The sequence below is a fragment of the Leucoraja erinacea genome, chromosome 11, assembly GCF_028641065.1.
Source record: "Leucoraja erinacea ecotype New England chromosome 11, Leri_hhj_1, whole genome shotgun sequence".
In the NCBI taxonomy this organism is placed as follows: domain Eukaryota; kingdom Metazoa; phylum Chordata; class Chondrichthyes; order Rajiformes; family Rajidae; genus Leucoraja; species Leucoraja erinaceus.
Window position 1 is genome coordinate 44065390 of NC_073387.1, and position 22441 is coordinate 44087830.

A 22441-nucleotide genomic window follows, 5' to 3' on the forward strand; every position below is an offset into this window, starting at 1 on the left:
GCCGCCCGCGGCCGGACGGAGCCCCCAGCTCCGCGGCTCCAAATCCAGCGATGCTCCGCGAATGTTGGAAGAAGGCGGCCACAGCGCTCCGGAGCTTGCTCACGGCGACTCGGTAAGGCATTGCTCGCTCCCCGCTGGTATCCCAGTGCTGCGACGCCACCGACTCCCGACATTCTCGGGCTGGGACGTCCGGGCGGGCAGGCGCTGGCTTTTTGCGCCTCGCAGCCAGGGGTAGAGTTGCCGGGGTCGGAGCTGCGCCTTTTTGATGGGGAGGAGCTCCGCGAGGTTGGGAGTCGCCGACCAGGGGTAGGGGACTAAGAAAATTTGTACACCACCACCACCACATAAAATCGGCCAAACGGACTAACATTTATGCAATGATTCTCCCGGTCTCCGGGGAGGAGGCAGCTGCTCCAGACTTTTCAAGCCGCCCGCGCTACCTACCTAATCTACGCTAAAAATCTTCCATTCTGAAATCCGAAAATGTCCGAAATCCGACAAGTGTCTGGTCCCAAGGCTTTCGGATAAAAGGTTGTGCACCTGTAGTTGTGCATAAAGAAATTTAAAAAAAAAATAGAAAGAGAGAAGATACAGAATAATAAAAAAATACAGAATAATTAAACAATGGGGACAGAGGGACCGGAGAAATCTATCGGCGGGTCTCCGAGTTCAGCAATGTGATGTATTATTGTAGACTGTTCCTCCTCTGGTCTGCCTGAAGTCAACAATAAGGGCAAACGTCCATGTTGGAGTTGAGGGGTCTTTGATGATCTTCCCAGCCCGTTCATTTTCGGTCGGCACCATGGCAGGGAGCGTCACCGGATGTGCTGGATCTCCCACCCGTGTAGGCCTGACCGCATCATTGTCTGCTGATCAGTCAGGTACTACCATGGTATCGTCAGCAAAAGTAGGATCCGGGGGGACAGGTGGCTTTTTTGAGCCTCCTCAGGAAGTAAAGGCGCTGCTGTGCCTTTTTGATGGGAGGAGGGCAAACAGTCCATGGTTGGGGAAAAAAAAGCACACAGGACTGTGGCAGATGGCGGTGTTTCAGTGTTATAGTGGAGGAGGTGAGGTTATTGACCCTAACAGACTGTGGTCTGTTAGGGAGTAAGTCCAGTGTCCAGTTGCAGAGGGAGATGGAGATGCCAAGTCCGCTGAGTTTGGTGATCAAGCTGGCGAGGATGACGGTGTTAAAGGCAGAGCTGAAATCAATGAACAGCAGCCTGATGTAGTTGTTGTAGTCCAGGTGGGTCAGGGCAGAGTGTAGGGCCGCCGATATGGCGTCCTCTGTAGACCTGTTGGTCCGGTAGGCAAACTGATGGGGATCCAGTGTGGGGGGGGGAGGCAGGCTTTGAAGTGAGCCAAGATCAGCCGCTCAAAGCACTTAGCAATGACAGGGGTGAGTGCCACTGGGCCAAAATCGTTGAGACTCCCTGTAGCTGACTGTTTGGGCACTGGCACGATGGTTGATGTCTTGAAGCAAGTGGGGACAACACCCTGGGCCAGTGAGATTGAAAATGTCGGCGAGGACTGGGGATAGTTGTCCAGCACATGCCCTAAGCACCCGGCCAGGGATGCCATCGGGGCCGGCAGCTTTGCGCTCATTCACCTTGCTCAGTGCATCTTGTACAGCAGAGGTGGAGAGGCTGAGAGGTTGTTCATTCGGGGGTGGAGCAACTTTAATGGCTGGGGTTTTGTTGTCGACAGTGGGAAAAAAGGTAAGTGAGAGTCCTGAAAGGAATTTGAAGCTTCTTGCTTCCTAACACCAATAACTAGCTCCTTCGTCTTGTTGACATTGCCGGAAAAGCTTCTCCTGCCACCATGACTCTCTCCTTTACTCAGTCTCATCATTGTTCGTGATCCGGCCCACCACTGTGGTGCCACCTGCAAACCTTTGGATAGTCAGATATAGTATAGTAGGGGACTGAGAACCCATCCTAGCAGGGCACTGGCATTGAATTATTGTGGAGGTTTTATGTTGATAAGCTGATTCAGAAATCTGACAAGAATGGTCATGTTTTCCCCAGATCAAAATTGAAAATGGAGGACATTAAGGAGGTCAATAAAGCATTAAAGGTACTCTTATTTGATATTCTCTTCAATTCCAGTTCATTAAGAGTTTTAGTATAAAATGGTGAAAAAATGGTTAAAAAAATGGTTAGCTGACAAATTTATTTTTTATCATGTGGCGTTTTATTCATGTAGCTTTTTATTATTTGTGGAGGCGATTCAGGATTTGCTGCTTAAAATCTTCACCCTCTTAGTAACTTATCAATAAAATTAATATTTTAAGAATATAGCTTTATTCCAAATAAATTGATAATCATTTGGTTCCTTTATAATTATGCTGGGAAAAACTGGTTTATTGACAGGGAAATGCCTGGCTTAAAGATGATGAAGCAACATCTTGCAAACAATGTGAAAAGGAATTCTCAATATCCAGAAGAAAGGTATTAATTACTGAAGTAGATATTGAAACTTCAACTCAACTAATTCTTAAGGAGCAAATTTAATAAGTTTGTTGCATATTAGTCTCATCTTTTCAGTCCTACATGAATACCTGTTTACGTCCATTATTCTTGTATTGATAAACTTTTTGTCTTTGTGCACTGTCTGCAGCATCTCCTTGGTATCATACACTGCCTCTTACCTTCCTTTTGATGTTTTCCTAAATGTTTTCAGTACTGCTTACTGGATATCAAACCTACAATATCTGATATGACCCATCCAACAAAATATTTGACATATGGATGAAGAGTGTAGGAAAAGTAGATTTTTTTTTTCCAGACTATCTACTACTTAAAGTGAAGAAACCATGGTCTGATCTGCTTATGCTGCCATGCACCTTGATAACAGGACTGTTAATCGTACTTCGACTCAGATACAATTTGCCAGTGTTATGCATGAGTGGAAGGAAGGAATATGGCGGGACAGGTTCCCACCAGTATAATCAATCCAGAAAATATCTGGTGAATTTTGTTTTAATTTTGATAGATGGCAATTGCACCTAGAAGATACTTTGCTATTTGAGATATTTTTTGGAAAAAATGAAACAAAATATCAAATTCTCACAAATATGGCATTTGAATATTAATATGTATAATGCTGATTTGAGGAAGACAGCAAAGTATGTACTTCTGATATTCTATAATAACCTTTAGCAAAGTTATGATGGAAAATGCTGTTTTTCTATTCCTAAGGCCCAAGAAATCAAGGCTTTGTTATTTGTCAAAAATTTGTTTTGATATTAAAATATAAATGGAAATGTTTTTTTTAATATTTACTTTTGTTAGATTTGACTATAAATAAATATAAAATTCAGATCCATGGTTAGAATGGTTTGTGTTAATTGACAATTTTAGGATTATTTTGGTCTCCCCAAAAATCTGTTTGAGATTGGAGCAATAATATGGAAATTCATGAGAAATGGCTTGACCGATTCATAACCCTGGTTTAGCCAAAGATTGGCACAACTTTAAACTTTTTCTCACCTTCTCCTTCATTGTCAATTGAGATAGCGGCATACTTCCCTTTAGAAAAAAACTTCACATTAACAAAATGTTAATTGCTTTAGGGTGGGCTTCACTTGAAATGTTAATATTTGCCAAAGAAAAAGTACAAATCATTTGGGAATGGAAACTAAAGCTGTTTCCCCATATTAATTTTATAATTCATACCATGTTGGTTGGGATGAAGTTATTTGGTGTAGCACTTTCACACCACTCGTTGTCCTTTTCCTAAATTTAAGTTGAACCATCTGAGCATAAATTTCTTCCACAAATGGAAAGATCAAAGCCAGTAATGCTCTCCACTGTAAATGTAATTGCCTGGCATTTGCTCAAACAACATAACCTTGGTGCCATATAACCCCAAAACAGTGCAAAGTCTGTTATGGTTCAGTGCTAAGGAGGTAGTGCTGTTCAAGGACCTGAATGTTGATGGTTCTCACTCCTATACCACTTTCCTGGTGTTAGAAAGGAGTGGGGCGATGGTGGGGGTTTTTGATATTTGCTTTCTTGAGGCATTGTTTCTGATAATCTCTTAAATGGTAGAGAACTAGTGCCTATGCTATAATAAGCAATGTTCAATACCTTCTGCAGTCACCTACATGCTTAAGGAGGCCATGATGCAACTAAGCACTAACTTGAGTATTTGATATAGTATTTGGTGACATGCTGCAGGTTATGAATGGTCATACATTGCAGTGTCTCACTCATTCATTACATTGTATTTGTGGATCCATGTTAGAATACTAGTTTTCTTGGAACTAATTTTAAATCCTGGCTGAATGTGGAATTTGACAGCATGTATGCCCAACCTTCATTAATGGCTGTGCTAACTTGCTGGAACTATTTTACATGTCCATGTTCTTGCCTATCTTTGTTCCTTTAAAACAATTATCATTTGGGTTATCTGTAAACGTGCAAGTTAAATTTAGTTAAATTCACCCTTTTAAACTACTTGTATCTTTTTACCACTTATTGCCAACAATAGAGCAAACCATTATTTATACTTATTATTGTATGGTACAGTCGAGTGCTAAAATAAATTATGCTTAAGATCATGTTGAAGTCTGTTTGCACTTGGGCATGAGCTACCATTGAAGGTTACTCTGTGACTTAAGCAAAGCAGATCCACAATGTCCCCGTTCAATTTTTATTGACTACATTCAGCTGAACGCTGGCCATGACAAGATTTTGGCTGTAACAGGTCTTGACTTGTTTTTAATGTAACCTGGCACTGTTTGCTAAATGGTTAGTAACATGGGTAAATATCTAAAATAACATTTCAAAATGGGATTTTTGTTTCTAATCGTCTTCCTTGCCACTTCCTAGCATCACTGTAGAAACTGTGGTGACATCTTCTGCAACAACTGTTCCAGTAACGAATTGGCACTTCCTTCTTACCCCAAGCCTGTGCGGATCTGTGACAGTTGCCATACACTACTTCTACAACGATGTTCTTCAAATGCTTCCTGAAGAGAAGACAGCATAATTGTACCAGCTATTGGTGCTTGCTCAATTTAGCTCTACTGCATCAGTAAGTGTTAACTTCAATGCCAATATCTTTTCTAAAGGTTACATTTCCATCTATCCAGACAAAAGGGGTTGCATTAAATGGATTATTAGTAATAATATTAATTTGCTTTAAGTCACTTTAACATATGCTGTCAATAAGATGTTAAATTTGAAAATTAAACCAGAATCCTGATCTGGTTGTGTTCCCTTTTCTTTACTCCAGTAAACAGTGCCAAGTGTAATGATTGTAACAATGTTAAATGGTTTTCACAGGTCTGCAGTGTATTTGTATCTCAAAGCTATTTTTATGGCTCTGTGCCTTTGGTTAATGACTGCATTACCAGTAATGGTGTGACAAATGAGCCAATCCTGTTGAAACTGATGCTCTATCCACAGCAACAAAACAGTGAATATCATCATCCTCTTGTTTATGGTTGTATAGCCAGATCCAGGACAAGTTGACTAGCTGTGTTAAATTTGGAATATGACTATTTGAATGTTCACGTCTGCTGTATGAACTGGCCTGATTTTATCTTGCAGAACTATTAAATTTCCAAGAATTGTAAACCATGCACAACTACAGTACAGGCTGCTTTCTATCTTGGGCTTAATTGTAACTCAATGAGCTGAGTTTAACTAATTTTTTTACATGTATACTGAGTTTTATTGGGTACTGTTGATATAAATCTTAAATGTAATGGTTCAAATCTACTTACAGTAAATAACACGAGTAAATCACTTCAGCGAACTAACCAAAACACAATCTGGCAGTCTGATGTACAGAAATCTTGATTTTCTATCACACTTGTACTGCTTTCTGCATCTTGTGCAGTGCCCTGTATGCTCAGAAGCTACTGTTTCAAATGCTGTCCAAAACTTCTCTGCATTTGTTCAAGTGTTAGGTAAATCTAATCAATGCTCACATGTATTTTGAACCATGTGTAAGAAGGAATTTCCACAAGCTTCAAGAGTTATTTAGCTCTAAGGGTTAAAGGAATCAAGGGATATGGGGAAAAAGGTGGAATGGGGTACTGATTTTAGATGAGCCGTGATCATATTGAATGGCTTGAAGGCCAAATGGCCTACTCCTGCACCTATTTTTTTATGTTTCTATGGAACTGCAGATGTGGGTTTACATCAAAAGACACAAAAAGTTGGAACTACTTGGAATGGAGACTCAATTCTGCATTCCTTCTATGCAGAGATGGTGCCTGTCCCACTGAGTTACTCAGTATTTTGAACAGTTCTTCAACTCTGCCTTCAATTATTGATTATGGTACAAAATAACTTTATTTATCCCAGGAGGGAAACTGATTTGCAAAGTCATAAAACAAAATGCATGAAACATGAAATTAAAGTGACGAATGGAAAAGCTTGGGAGAATGTAGGGGGGTATTCTTCAAATTGACATACGATATCCATCCTAATTATCCAACTCTTAACAGCAGCATTGTTTGCCTCTAAACCAAAAGGAGGAAATAAAGTTAAATACTGGAACTTTGGATGAGGCAACGTCTGCAGTCATCCACTTGCCCCAGCTGCTCACATTGTTTCAGCATTTTAAGATGGGCAAAAACAAATTGTTCTGTTTATTGGTTGTTTCTCAATTAGGCTCTAATTAATACATTTACTCTCCATTGAAGTTAGCAGTTATAGGAATAAACTGCACAACTCCAGGAAGACTGCTGTTTAACAAAACAAAATCCATGTTTACACCAGTTTAAAAACAGCAAAGCTTTATTGAATGAGTTTTATTTTCACTTTGCACCTTACAAATTTGAACAAAAGTGAGTTGTCAGATACCATGAAGCCTGATGTTTAAGACTTCAAGATGAAACCCAACAATAACAGTCTAAAGAAAAATTCTACATTAAAATTTTTTATTTTGCCATAGAGCATCGAAAAATGCTTCTCATCATTTTGACTTTCTAAAAAAAGTAAACCGGAGGCTTTTCTTAGACAAATAAAAAATGAAGTCAAGCAACAAATATAAGCACATAATTGTTCTCACTTTACACCCACCAGTGTTTATAGTTTCAATGAATTTTGCGTATTTAATGTACTACCACACATTACAATGTTTATACAGTAAACCATACTACACAGCCAATTAAACTTAACATTGGGGTTCCAATCCCATAATAGTATTGGTAATTTAAGTGGATTAGTCCTGAAGGCTTTATTGATTGGTACCAGCAACATCAAGGTGCAATGTACTTTGTGTGCTTGACAATGCAGCTACATTAGTCAAACCTACAGAAGTAGCATAATGCACTTGTGTAACAGGTTGTGTGACATGCAAATTTCAATAACTAGTGCCCAAATACCAAAATGATACTTAAGTCTCAAACTAAGGTCAGGGGAAGAACACACTGGTACCACCCTAGAATCTGTCAACATAGGAAAAGGCTTATGCTGAATTCTAGCCATAATGAAAGGAATGCATATACTGAATTCACATTTCATAAGCATAACCAAGTTTAAGCTGGTAATTCACATCTGTTAAATAAAGTTATATCCCCCACCCACCAGTCATGTTTGACATTCCGGTCATGCCATTTATCCCCATAGATCCTCTGCTTCCAGTTCCGAAGTAACTTCCATTCATTCCAGCCTGGCTACCTGCAAAATAATCTAAAATGAAATGTGTTTTATCTGCACTTTAAGAAAATGGCAGTCTTAAGAGGCTAGTATAAACTTATTAGATTACTTACCATATGCACTCATACTCGCTTGACTTCCATAAACACCATATCCAGTGCTTAACTGTTGACTGCTTGGACTACCATAGCTTGGGCTTGCATAACTCGACTGGGTCCCTAGAAACATCCATTACTTTAGCATCTCTTACACAAATCCTCTCAAAAGGCAGTCCCAAAATTAGCTAAACATGGATATATTTTACATGCACAATTCTCAAAATTAGTGCAACTAGGGCTGCTTTGAAAATCCAAGTATCAGCAACACCCAGCCAAACAAACTGAGCAAATTTTTTAATGAAGAACAAAATCACCAAAAATTGAATTCTGATAAACTACAGCAAAGGGGGCACATACACATATGGTTGCTAAAATGGTCATTAAAAACAAGAAATTGTATGAATTATACCACACTGACATGCACCCCAATAAGCAGAATTTTCTATTTGTATCATGCAATGATTTTAGATGTTAGCACTATTAATAATGTTTACATGCACTGGTTGCAAGCTGAAAATCCATTAAACAATTACAAAGGAGTGCAACCTGTCATCTTGACCACTGATATGGAAGATAAAATGCTGTTTTGTTTTGGGTTTTTTTTAATGAAAATTTTATTTCCACTTACCCAATCCTGCAATTTGAGCTGCATAGGTACTGGCAGTGCCTCCAGAAGTAGAGTTCAAGAACAGTTCTACATATCTATGCTCTTAAAAACAAAAGGTGCAAAAATCAATGACAAAATCAATGGCAAACTTGTATTGCAATTCACTCAATATTGTTTTCAACTTACGCATATGGGCTTTGTCTTTTGACATAGCAGCCACAGCATCCTCATGGGTAGCAAACTCAACATCAGCTTCTCCGGTCACTCTACCATCAGATCCAATTTCTATATTGACACGGACTGGATTCAACGGTGAGAAAAACTGAAATAGAAAGACACAATTATTTTCCAGTGAATTCTAGGGAAAATAATAGGGTAGGAGTAGGGAAACATTAATCACTATTGACAGTACACAAGTGTCTCTTATCGAATTAGATGTCGTGAGTGATTTACACATCTTACATTATATGTATAACATTAACTAAACAACTCGTTTAAGAATTTAATGTTTGCAAATTTATCAGACATACAAATAGCAAGAGTGTAGTTGGCCGATTTTCTCCAGCTCATCTTAAAACCTCCACCTTAAAATGTCAAAAATGCCTTAAAATATTATCCTATAGAAAATAAGTTTATGTAATGAAATAGATTTATTTTCAGACTAAAATATGTCACCTCAAATATCTGACTGGTTTAAAACCCAGAATTAAGCAGAAGACACTGGGAAAGGAATACAAGAGACTAGCCCATTGTGCAACTAAACAATCATATAAAATACAATTTAACTTACGTTGCAGATATCATTCTCTGTAGCACGAAAAGGCAACCCTCTCATGTGTACACAATGGCCTGTTGTACTTTGAAAGGTAGAATCAGTGCTTGCATAAGCTTGTGCAGTCAATCCTATAGAAGATTCATGAAATTAGATAAAACACAAATTGTATGTTACATACACAAGTTTTACCACATTGACCAGCCTGAAACTACTTACCCCTATCTCGTCCATATCCATGGTCAGTCGCATAGGCATATGCATCAGCGTATCCATTGTAATCATCGTAACTTCCGTAACCTGATCAGATATTAAAGTTTAGATGGCACATTACCTGTACTATGAAATCCCTAACAATCTACTGATTCAGTTGCAAATGTAACAAGGATTGAAATACAATTTACTCAGCTTCAACTGAAAACAAACTGCACTACAGCAAGTGGAAACTCTGTCCAAAGAACCAATTCTTCATCTGATATCCAGTTACTTCTGTAGTGATCAAGGATCAAACTAAAATACCCTTGCTTCAATAGCCAGGAGCAATCAGCAGGGCTTGTTCCCATCTGGATTGAAGCAAGGGTAGGAAACGTCCCCTCCTGTGTGCAATAGACCATGAGCAGCCCATCTCACCTTTGGTCATCCACAACACTTCATGTTCCACTACATTTACACATTTAACCCCCCCCTCCCCCCAACAAATTGTAATCTGGAAAGATCAGCAAGCAAAAAGAAGTCATTACTTTTTTTTGCCATTTCGAATGTAGTCTGCAACTCAGCTGAAATTCCATTCTGGACACTAGGTATGCTCCTTAGTGGTACAACACTAGAATTTAAATATTCTATCATTACTTAATAATATTATCAAGAGTAAACCATGCTAGATTAAACTTTTCAATATTTAATGGTTACTTATTGGTCTAAATTAAAATAAAGTGGTCTGCACCATTAAAACCATGATCAATCTTCCTTTCGATTGCTTACCACCGCCATACACTCCACGTCTCATCTTCTCGTAAGATGCAGCTCGATTGGGAATACCGTAGACTCTCCCAGTCATTGGTCTGTCATATGGACTTGGTCTTTGACCACCCATTAATTTCCGAGGAGGATCATAATGGGTTCGTACCTCAGCCCGACTGCTCTTGAAAATTTCAATATACCTAAAAGATTATGCAGTACATTTAAACATTTAATCTTAGTTAATATGTACACGGAAAATACTGACAATTGCATACTGCTGTACCATAAACATGCATTTCCCATACAAAGTTGCATTTAAGACCCATAGACTGAAACTTAAGAATAGGCCCATTAGATTTAAATAAATGGTCCAAGTAAAATACTTATTGGACATAAAGATAGGATGATTGTATTTCAAATGCTTTTCAAAACCTCAAGTTGCCATTTTAGATTTTGGAATGAAATGTTGCACCATTTTCTAAACTTCTTTGACAACTCGAGCCATTTTTTAGCAACAAACTAGTATACGTGAAGCATTCTAAAGAAGGAAAAAAAAAAATGCTTAACAGGCTTAGATAAAACCTATTAAACACAATTCTCATCCTAAACTGGTTTAATGGATTGCAAATTATACATAAAATATTCTTCATTCTTTGAATAACCTTCAACCTCCACATATGAAACTAGAGGAAGATGAGGGTAGAAATAGTCATTTATGACATGGTCCTTTTAAGGATCAGTCAGCATTTTAACCCTATATAACTTCACCTTCATATATTTTCTATATAGTGCTTAATTCTGAAATGTAGCTTTTGTTCAACTTGCAAAGATCTAAAATACATAATATGCCATCAGATTAAAGATGGCAAGACAGAAGCTCTCTTTGTGGAAGTGTAAATTCTTTCAAAGAATAAGGATGACTATATATGTAGATGGAGAGTTAAGTGAATTTGTTCAAACTCCATATACAAATAGGATACAAAATTCTTAAATAGGAAGTGGAGAACTAAGTAGGGAAAGTTTGGAATACATCAAAATGGCAACCATCTTCCAGCTGTAGGAACAAAACCTTGTCTTGCCACAAAAGACAAAATATTTCCAGACTGCAATTCGTTACACAGAACTGCAATTTAACTGGATGATAATGATTACCAAAAGGATACACACTTGCCATTTATTAATTGGTGAGACTTAAGTTCCAAAATACAGAAAGTTTCCCCACATTAGAAAATATTGCATACTGCACAAACCAATGATACAGAACCCACTTGCCAGCAGCAGGCGATTTGTCCTATAGATCTTTCCCCGATCACTTCAGTTCCATAGGTCCTCAAGTCAGTCGTTGAAGGGTATTCCAACAATATATTTTACAACCCCACCCCATGCCAACATAACACCTGAACTTTTTAAAATATTAAAACTTTGCAGTTTCTGTGAAAGCCTGTGGAGTATTAAAACTGAATCATATTTGCTCAGAATAAAGTCAATTGTTTAACGGAATGCCAATTCTTAAACAAAATTATGGGAGGAGAAATCACAAGAAATACAAATCTGCAACAAAATGGCTGTAACAGCAAGTATTCTGAAGATCTTCAATTTACTCCAATCACATTTTTGTTCAATTACCCATCATTTAACAGCACAATTTATCAACTTATAACCCAATATTCCTCACCCATACATCCAAATAAATGCACAGACTAAAATGCCTTGAAGACAATAGTTTAAGTAATAGCCAATGATTCATGTGGTCAAAACCAGCTGATAAAAAGGCGAGGCCATAATCAATCATTCAAGATGCATGGGATCAATTCCTTTCCCCAATGTGCCAAGACATTTTCCTTACCAGTTTCAAAAGCCAAGGAATAAAACTATCAAGACTCTAAACTAATCTGATAGTGTAAGATTGCTCCAGGGGAAGGAGGACAACCACAGGAAACCATTTTATAAGTGACAAAGAGAAAAGAGAAAGATAAGAACACAGATCCTATTTGTATTTTGGAGGCTAAACAAATTAATATACATTTAAAGACATTAAGTCACTTGAAACAGAATACTTTCCATTGAGGTGCATGTCAATTTCATGGTCAGATTTAATGTCAGGACTGTAACAAGCCCAAAGCCCATCCACAGCACCTCCAATTCCATTTTGATGCACCTTTTATACTAATTGCTTAAATATCTTTTTTATTCAGTTAACAAATGCAAACAGCAAGTACACCATCCTCAAACCAATAATGAATAGCAAGCCATTTTACACAATAAAAACCAAAAAATCAATTCACAGCCAAGGAGAGAGACCGTAACCCAACTACAAGCCTAATTAACGAAGGTCTCAGGCGTGAAAGGAAATTGTAATTCACTGTATGAGGAATACTTGTGTACTTGACTGTCAAATTATATACTTTGAAAAGGTTGAAAAACTATTTGCCATAAATGTTTTGAAAACAACCTTTTAATGTGTACGTTGTATCATAGCAGCATCTACATTTACATCAAATCCAACAAACATAGCCAGAGCAGGGACACCCAAACACTCACTTGTGGCAACTCTCAACTTTTTCCAAGGGAAAGCTTTGAATATTCTATAATTTACACATTTCAGGAAGTCTAAAGCAGCGTGGGTTTTCCTACGATAGACTGGAAATGCTGGAGTCACAGGCAGCATCTCTGGAGAGAAGGAATGGGTGACGTTTCGGGTCGAGACCCTTCTTCAGTATGGACCATCTTTAGAGAACTGGAGCAAATAATTAACACCAAAACAAATGTCTGGGAGGATAATGGGATTTTTTGACAGGTGAAGCAGGAAAAAAAATGGAATTCAAAAAAATGATCAATAGAAGGCAGCGTCAATCCAAATGAAGACTTTAACATTGGACTTCAAAGCAACATGGATACAGTCAGAAGTAGATAATCGTCTGCTTAAATTTCAGCACACTGACTTCCACGCAGCCTTGACTCTTACAAGTCCCAAGGTTTGGGCATCCCATATCTGGAAGGGTGACCCATAATGTATTTGTTAGTGATAAAAGTGTTCAAAATATTAATCAAAATGGCAAGTAGCTTTTCAGATTACCACTAATTCCATTATTCTACAATGCTCAAAACAACAATTAAAGCAAAAATTGTGTTATGTGCTTAATTAAATATTTTAAATTATGCTTAATCACATTTTCTTATGGTATTAAAAGCTGTAAATTGTGACAAACCTTATTTAAAATCCAAAACAAAAACACATCCAAATGAAACATTCGTCATAGTACTACAGCAACTTGTACTAGATAACAATCATATACCATAAGAAAAGTGACTCATCCATCCATCCCCACCTGTGCCCTATTCTTTCCTTGTGTTTCTTTAGAGCCTTTTCAGCTATATCCTGTGTGGCAAACTGCACGAAGGCCTCCCCCGTGCTCCTCCCCTGGTAGTCCATCGGCAATGTTATCCCATTTGGCACGATTTCCAACCCTTCAACCCAAGGACAAATAACCCCAGTAGGGGACAGCATTAAAGGGTGCACATGCCCAATGATTACTTATGACTTTGCAATTATAAAATGTAAATTACTACAAGCTAAAACTCAAGAATAAAAGTGCACTAAAGTGTTTTGTGACATTCTCACATGTATAAAAATATACAAATATCTAACAAACCACAGGGAACACCCTGGATATAAGCACAGCAACGTGTGTCACATAACACCCTAGAGCAGAACAAGATTCAATTCAATTTAAAATAGCAATTACACTTTTCACAGATTGTTTCAAAATAGAAATAAATTTAGTTCAACATTCACAATGCATCTAAAAAAAGTATTTTCTGGGCATTAAAATGTTTAAATTAAAATAAAACTTAACTGAAGACCTCTCCCTGCCTCAATTTCAACAACTCACTAATTCCATAGGCAATAGATGTTCCAATCTTATCCAAAAGGTTATTTTACAATGGGCAAATCTAAATTTACAACAGGACTGTGGCGCCAGAGCCAAACAGTTGTTTTCAGCCAATACCCACACAATGTCAAGAGTGGAAACCTACATTAATTCCAATTATTTTCTACAGGTACCAAGCCCAAATTCAACTGCCCAAAGTCTTTCCCACAGGCAATGTTTTTATAGTCTGCAATTCTCCATCGTGTAATCTGCTAAAAAAAATTACCCAGCCATTGACATTAATAAGTAGTGTGCAGATTGAAGTAGAAACACCATGCTGAATTATCAAGACCCTTACTGGCACATCACACGAATGAATTCATTTAGTTAAAAAGCAAACCAAATTTGACCTGCTAGCTCAACACCATACATTCAGTATATCACCTGCTTACATATGGGCACCATGAAGTCCACTACTTGCAGACTCCAGAAACCAAAAGTCACATTGTTTCACAGTAAACAAGCCCAGAAATAGACATGACCAAGTATTTAATTGAAACCCATAGGAGCTTAAATACTGATCAAGGTTAACAAAAGGAGTCTTACACACTTTAGGCACATGTACCATGCTGCATTGTATCACTAAACTTGCCAATCACAATTTGCTAAATTGAAACATTACAACCAATATACATGTCTAGAAAAATCAATACAAAAATATCAAATTCCCAGAAATACTCATAACTCTATAAATTAAAAAAAAATTATGTCCTCGATGTTGCATATGGAGTGACATTTTAATGTTTATTAGTTGGAGAAATTATTGGTTGCGAGATAAATGGATCAGATTTATACTTTTGTCAAAATTTAACTTGGAATGCCAAGGAGCTTTTGTTACAATTTTGGTACTAGGGCCTCAAGATTCAAGAGAAACTGCACCACCAATGCAGTAGGTGTGTGTAATTACAAATGCCATTTTGAATGTAAACAGAAGTATCAGGAGAAAAAATGGCAACGTATTTTTAAATTATGTTCACTGGTTTTTGATAATGTTTAAATTTGATGACTAGTTTTAAATGTGATACATAATTTTTAAATATCTAGTCATGTGTCGCTCGAACAATGAATTACCATTTATGGCCACTGGCTTAATTTAGGAATATTATTTGAGGTCATTTCTAAGTTCCTGTTTCTGGAGACAGGATTAAACAGATTGAAACCCAAAGGCGTACGAGCCAATGTTCAGTCTCCTCAAATTTAATAGTGTTGACTATGCCGCAGATAAGGGAGGAATGGGGAATTTATCTTGTCCATAATTGTGGAATTCCATGTGGAATTATAAACTTGTAATTGTGAAATTTAAGATTTTACAACTATTTCCAAATCCAATGCAATTTCACAATTCTGCTCTCAATTCTAGTCTGAGTGAATGTCTACTCCAAATTCAATGCAAGAATTAAGATAGTCAAAGCAACAATTTCATCCATGTGCAAGAACTGTCATGGTGAGTTGTAATGGACATTTCTTCACCTCGGAGGGTGGCTACTGTGTTATTAGTTCATAGCACATTTAAACTACGAAGTGAGGCTTAAAGTGGAATGAATGCAGACAAAATATTACCTCCAACCAAAAATGAATACAATTAGCTCATTCAGAATAAAAGTAATGATAATAAACAAGACTGACATCAAATAATTTAAAACTTATTGTGAGGAAAAGCCACATTTTTATACCTGTAAAAAACTGTACTATTTCTTCCTTGCTACAGCCAAATGGCAGCCCCCTAAGACGAACACAGCCATCATTTGATGAATCCGGGCTATTGGGGCCAGTGTGCTTCAAAACCCAGTCCATTTCAATGTTGTTAGATTTAAATACTGGATAAGAAAAAATTAAAAACAAATCAATGGTAAGCATACAATTAAAACTGAAAAATTCAGAATTAAAGCAAACCTGAATACAAAGTTTCTATATTATGTTTGCTTAGAACACAAAGCAGCATGTTAATTCAAAAGATTGATATTTGCATAAAAAGCACTTATGCAAACACTAAAATGCTGAACTCACCTTCTACATATCTATGCCCCATACTTTCTTTGTCCTTTTTCATAGCAATTTTAAGATCATCTTCAGTTTCTAGTTGAACGAATGCTTCCCCACTAGGTCGGCCTTCTCTGGTGTACGTAAAGTGAACTCCAGACACTCCACTCAGAATTGTGCAATCTGAAATATAAAGTCCACAAATATACGTCTATTATCTACAAACCAGAAAAAAAATCTTCCATAAAGGTTGTTTTGCTATTGCAACACAATATCATCTAAAAGTTAAGGCACCATCTTAGAAATTGAAAATAGCACATGTACATTCAGTCATATAGTCCAAGTCTGATTACACATGTAGACAATCACAGGGCTACATAAATGTGTCCACCAATGAAACTTTTCAACTCAAAGCATATGGACAAAATAGTTTCATATCAATGGTGTCTTTGAGCATACAATTCTCCCCTCTCCCACACTGATGCCATAATGCAGTATCACAGACCAGCTAAAATAAAATAATGTCTAAACACCTAGTAGTCATGTGTCAATTATGTAAAAATCAGTAATTAAATTTTTGGTGCTTTCACTCTTTTGCCTTTGGGCCACTTATGTTATCCTTCACTATTGACGTACCAGAAAAAAATCGCAATACTTCCTCAGCAGCAGAAGACCATGGTAATCCACGGACACGGATAACATATCCATCACTTTCTCCAGTAGTCATGACTTCTTCCAGGTGATTTTTGTCCCTTTTAAAAATATCTGAAGAAAGCAGCAGCACAAGTTTTACATTTAACCTTACAGTAAAAAAAAACCTCAGTCTTCATTAAATTTGCCATAATTTGATTCAAAATATTATCATGACCCAGCTCTTCTTTTAAATGAACATACATACATGTTTCTAAAGTTCCCTTTCTCTCCAGCATTACCAAATCTACTAAAGCCTACCTATCTTTGCTGAAATGTCACAAATGGATTTAAGGTGCTGTTGCTATAAAAACATATTTCATAAGTCGGAAGCGACATGCAATGCAAATACGACAAATCTACAATTGTTGGCAGTTTAATCTGCATAGAGATGCAGACAGAATAACCACACCATCATCGGTGGCTTCTTCCAGAAATTGCCACAGAAATTGACTTGCATCTCAGCCATTACAACTGATAATCCCAAAACATGTTTAAGACCATTACTTATTACTTACAATGCCATTTGGTCAATAACTACTGGTTTCTACATGCAATGTGACGCCATCCAGCAATGGCACCTGCCTACCTCTCTTCAGCCACCAGTTTCCACCCCCTCCCAAAACCCTAGCTTATCCAGAGAATAGAATGTTGGAAGTACTCAGGTCAGTCACCATCTGTGGATAGAGAAAAACAGTTAACATTTCACGCTCATGATCTAATATCAGAACAATTCTGATGAATTTTGACGAAAGGTAGGCCAAATTTGCAATTTTTACGCTATGGAAACTTCCCTCACGGCCAAGACTTTTCTATCCTAAAAACATCTCAAATCTCCTCTGCACCTTGCTAGTGTAGCGAGACTTCATAATGTGGTAACCAGACCCACAAACTGCAGCCTCTGGCTAATAATCAGAAAACATCCAACTGCCTTACTGACCCATCCTGCTAACTTTTTCGGAAATACAAATGTCCCTTGCTGATCCATTACTTAGTTTATTCACCTAATGTACATGCCCATGCCTTATACGCAGCTCCTAAGCCATATTAAATTCCACATTCTAACTTTTCTGCACAGCTGACCAGACCATTGTTTTTTTGCAGGCTAAAACTTTCTTTCTTGCTGTCATCTGGGTGGTTATTTTCATAAACTTCATGAGCATGATTCCCAAATTCATCCAAAATAGTTGCTAAAATAGAATAATGACCCACACAACACAACAACGTTAACACCGGTCATAACTAATCCATCTTTACATTTTACTTCTGTGCCAATTTTGGAACCAATTAGCCATTCACCCAGAATATTTAGCGGCTTTTGTACGATGAAGTTTCAAATCGCTGATCTGCACTACTTCCACATTGGTTGATTCCATGCCTTCATCAGCCCAACCCTCTTGCATGCCTCAGTAAATTCTAGACAATCATTCCTGATCAGTATTTGTGAACACTTTTGGTACCTATACTATAAAATCTCAGTATGCCCCATTCATCCAACCATGAAGGCCAACATCTTGTTTACCCTTAGTTTGTAAATCACCCAAATACCTATAACAGTCCCCAAAAAGCAAGAGAAACCGGGACTATTCTAGTTACTTGATCATCAGAAATTAAAAGGAAACAGTAGCTTCAGTTACCAAGAACTTAAGCTTTGGAATTATCCTCAAAGCTTTCAGCCACCTCACCTTCATTTTACTCATAAGCACTTGATACTACTTTAACCAAGGTTTCAGTAAACTGTATTAGCGCCAAATAGCTAGTTGTTTGATAAACTTTGTGAGGCACCTTGGGAAATGTCATGACATTGAGTATTAGTCAAGCTACACACATAGTTGCTTAAAACTTTAGCAAAAAACAAGCTTGAGACATTCTCAGTGTTGGGAAATCAATGGTCAGACGACATTTCAGGTAGATTCTACTTCAGACTGATGGAGAGATCTGGTAAAAAAAAAAGAGACGAGAAGAGGTGGTAAACCTGGAGAAAAGGATGGAGATGGTAACCGAGGTTGGCAGTGGTTAGTGGAGACAAAAGGATCAAATTGTAGAATCTGATACTCAAGTGGAATGACATGCTGTTCTTAAAGTATGCATGTGACCGTACTCTAGCCATGGAGACAGCCTAGCAGTCAGGGATGTATGGGAATTTGATGTGGCTTGCAAACAAGAATTCCACCTGGCCCTGCCAAACAGCACAAGTGTTCAGCAAAGTGGACAGAGATTTGCAAATACCATTGACCAAATCCTGTCTATTGCATTTGGAGTTCTCTATAGCCACCTTTGCATCACGAAGATCAAGCGTGGACATGTTATATGTTCCGTCGAGCACCTGTGTCCCATCTGCCAGGCAGGAGCTCCAGTTTGCTGGCCATTTTACGGCACATGCAACAGGGAGACCACATGACGATCGCCCATCTCAATCAACTAACTTAATCAAGGTGCCCCATTGTCTCTTTCCCCCACCCCCCTCCAGCCATCCTTCCATCTGTTCCTACATTCATACTCATCTTCCTTTGTCATCCCACCATTTGCACTCTTCTGCACTTATCACCTCCTGCCTTGATTGCAGCCTCTGCCATTCCTTCCCCCCACTCCCCCCTGCAAATCAATTCCTCCTTGCCCAAATGTGCAAGAACTGCAGATACTGGTTTACATCAGACACAAAATGCTGGAGAAACTCAGTGGGTTAGGCAGCATCTCTGGAGAAAGTGATTAGGTGCCACTTCGGGTTGAGACCCTTCTTCAGACAGACTCTGGGAAGAGGGAAACTGGATATATGAAAAGGTACAAAGAACAAATCAAAGCCAGCCAGATGATTAAGGAAAGGTGGAGCCTTGCCCAAATCTACCTATCATATCCCACTGGTGTCCTTCACCTTTGTCTACCAGCCATCTCCATCAGACAAAGGGCAGTGTTCATAGAAACATAGAAATTAGGTGCAGGAGTAGGCCATTCGGCCCTTCGAGCCTGCACCGCCATTCAATATGATCATGGCTGATCATCCAACTCAGAATCCTGTACCTGCCTCCTTTCCATACCCCCCTGATCCCCTTAGCCACAAGGGCCACATCTAACTCCCTCTTAAATATAGCCAATGAACTGGCCTCAACTACCCTCTGTGGCAGAGAGTTCCAGAGATTCACCACTCTCTGTGTGAAAAAAGTTCTTCTCATCAGAAATGTTGTCTCTCCATTTCACTTCACCAATGCTGCTGTACCCAAAGTTCCTGCAACAGTTTGCTTTGGACCCCAGCACCTAGTCCAGTCTCTCCTCAAAAAAAATTGTTTTAGTTTGAGCACTGCTCTGCATAATAAGGCTTGCATTGATACAGCAATTTTTGGATGGCCAACTAATCAAAGCATTCTACAACCAGATTTTCTTTTCGTGTAATATTGGAAATGCAACAGCCAAATATACACAGAAAACTCAGTTGAAAGGCCAATTTAAATGACTTCAAAATGCTTTATTAAAGATAAACACTGGCACTGACATCTGTACGAGGGCCCCCGGTTTCATAAAATAATGCCATGAGATCGATTTTATTCCTGGCCTCAGCCTTCGACCAAATGACACAACCAAGCTAGAACTAAGTAATTCTCTTCATTGTTTAGTTTAGAGATTAATTCCACAGCGTGGAAACAGGCCCTTCAAACCACCTACCCTTTTGCTCTATTTCCCCACATCCCACCAGAGTAACAACAGATGCATTCATCTCGTGAAAAGTCACTGTTATCAATATCTTGTGGATTACATAAGGAAAGAATCTGAAAGAGTCGACCCAGTTAAATGACTTGAATAGATGGGGCACCTATCAGAGCATCCAAAAGGTAATTTTTTATTTCTGGGATCAAATACATTGAAAAGTGATCACTGTTATAAATAGGCATGGCAGTCAATAGCCAATTTTTTTTCCACAAATAGTATCATGAGAACTCATAACCCACCCAAGAAACTTGGGGTAAACCGAAATAATAATGCAGTTATATTCAAACCTTAAAGTAAAACTTATGTTGGAACGACATACTTCATTATTGAAACCAAAAGTTTAAAAAATCATAACCTTGGAGTTAGGATTTAAATAGTTCTAGGGTCACAATCCAATGCTCTAGTAAAAAGTCTTTGAAATGATTATGCATTTGTAACGTCCAAATGAACTCTATAGAAGCTTTTCCTCCTCTCCATGAACAAAATTCAAAATAAACCAATTACTTTGATTGTCACATTGACCTTGGAGTACTCAAATATAACTCTAGGTTCATAAGATACACACAATCAAAGTAAGTGGAACGGTCTTATCTCACAAACTTTATTGTACTGGAGTATTTTTTACTTTGATGGTGAAAAATAGGCAAGGGGGCAGAAGACCTGCAGCTATTTTAAGGAAACAGCAATGGGGGGGGGGGGGGGGGGGGGGGGGGGGGGGGGGGGGTGGGGGGGGGGGGGGGGGGGGGGGGGGGGGGGGGGGGAGAAATTCACTAGAAACACTGGTTGAACATATAAATAGTAGTCTTGGTTTGATTTTATCAGTCAAGGTTATGCAAACCAAATTTCCCTTAATATCTTTTGTCGTCAGCACAAATCAGATAGTTTAGACATTAAAAAGTTCTTATCCCTACAGCAAACCTTAAGTCTCTATCCAAGATATTCATAACTTTTAAAATTTCTCAAAGGTTGGTTACCTTAACATTGTAAATTTATAATTGGTGTTCTACAATTTCAATTATAAAACACTTCAAATTGAGCAGGTTGATCATTTTAAATTGCTTAAATGTTAATATTTAAAAAAAAATTAATGGAACAAATGTAACTGATATATTCAAATCTGAAAATGGATATATCAGTCGTAACTTTAATAACAATTGATACAATTCACGTTTAGTCTTAGTACATCATGATGGGGGGGGGGGGGGGGGGAAAGGAACTGTCGTATCGTTAACAGGTGAAATGTTAAGCGAGTCTTTCGTCTTTGGACAAACAACCATAGACTCTGAATAGAGGTGATTTACGTTCAGAAATGTGGAGTCGCCGAGTGCGCCCGTCTATCTATTTCCACACGGACGTATGGCGTAAAGACTCAAAATATATAATGTGTGTGGGATTTACACGGCTCGTGTTTGGCGCTGAGTAACAAAGACTCACGCGTTCTCCGAGGCCAGTGGAATTTAAACCCCAAACCATTACGCCGGTGATGACGGCGACATGTTGCAACATTTGTGAGTCCGCCACTCGACAGACAAACGCGGAGCTTGAGGAAAATCAGGAGGTGTCCAATTAACGTGGCCACTTTCCTTTTAAACACTCATGCGCCGACGGTCTAAAAGACTAACATTCGGCCGGAAAGGGGTCAGAAAAAGTACAACGGAGCCCGTGATAGCAAGGCGAGTTGGGGGGAAAGAGTCGTCCGATTAAACGACGAAAGTAAAAGCGGACGAGGCCTAGGCCGCAGGGCCTGCGTACAGGCCGCGCGCACGCGCCAACGCCAGCATTCTCGCTTTCCTCAGAACCGAGGGGGCGCGGTACAGGGGGAAAACACGCACACAGGACCCTAAATGAACCATCAACACTCACTCATACCTACCGAGGTCGGGCAACTCGACGGACGGGAAAGACAGTGAACTAAGTCCGGCTTCGAAGTGTGGAACCAACGGCCGCGCAGAGTCAGTTGACGCCGCGTCTCCTTCCGTTCCTTTTCTTCTTTTCAAAGCGCGGAGACGATCTCGGCCGACCGGAAACACGCGTCACGCGCACAGCGCGCCTGCGCAGAGCCGGCCTGGCGACAGGGGCAG

The 22441-nt window shown here is 38.7% G+C and overlaps 3 protein-coding genes across 3 annotated transcripts in view; 1 reads left to right on the forward strand and 2 right to left on the reverse strand.

Moving 5' to 3' along the window:
* Positions 1-5589, forward strand: part of rufy1 (RUN and FYVE domain containing 1) — a 43707-nt gene extending 38118 nt beyond the window's left edge. The window contains exons 16-18 of the mRNA XM_055643117.1: positions 2028-2076; positions 2373-2450; positions 4836-5589. Of these exons, the coding sequence (XP_055499092.1) occupies positions 2028-2076; positions 2373-2450; positions 4836-4979 (271 nt within the window). The 3' untranslated portion in view covers positions 4980-5589. The remainder of the gene's footprint in view (positions 1-2027; positions 2077-2372; positions 2451-4835) is intronic.
* Positions 1-22441, reverse strand: part of pfdn1 (prefoldin subunit 1) — a 374815-nt gene that overhangs the window by 144531 nt on the left and 207843 nt on the right. The window lies entirely within an intron of this gene.
* On the reverse strand, positions 6738-22377 carry LOC129701731 (heterogeneous nuclear ribonucleoprotein H-like). Its single transcript, XM_055643118.1, has 12 exons — positions 22234-22377; positions 16605-16733; positions 15996-16151; positions 15662-15805; positions 13386-13524; positions 10078-10256; positions 9316-9396; positions 9115-9227; positions 8511-8646; positions 8346-8426; positions 7733-7837; positions 6738-7652 (listed from the first exon to the last, which is right to left on the reverse strand). The coding sequence occupies exons 2-12, from the start codon at positions 16693-16695 to the stop codon at positions 7531-7533; spliced, it is 1347 nt and encodes a 448-aa protein (XP_055499093.1). The 5' UTR covers positions 16696-16733; positions 22234-22377; the 3' UTR covers positions 6738-7530.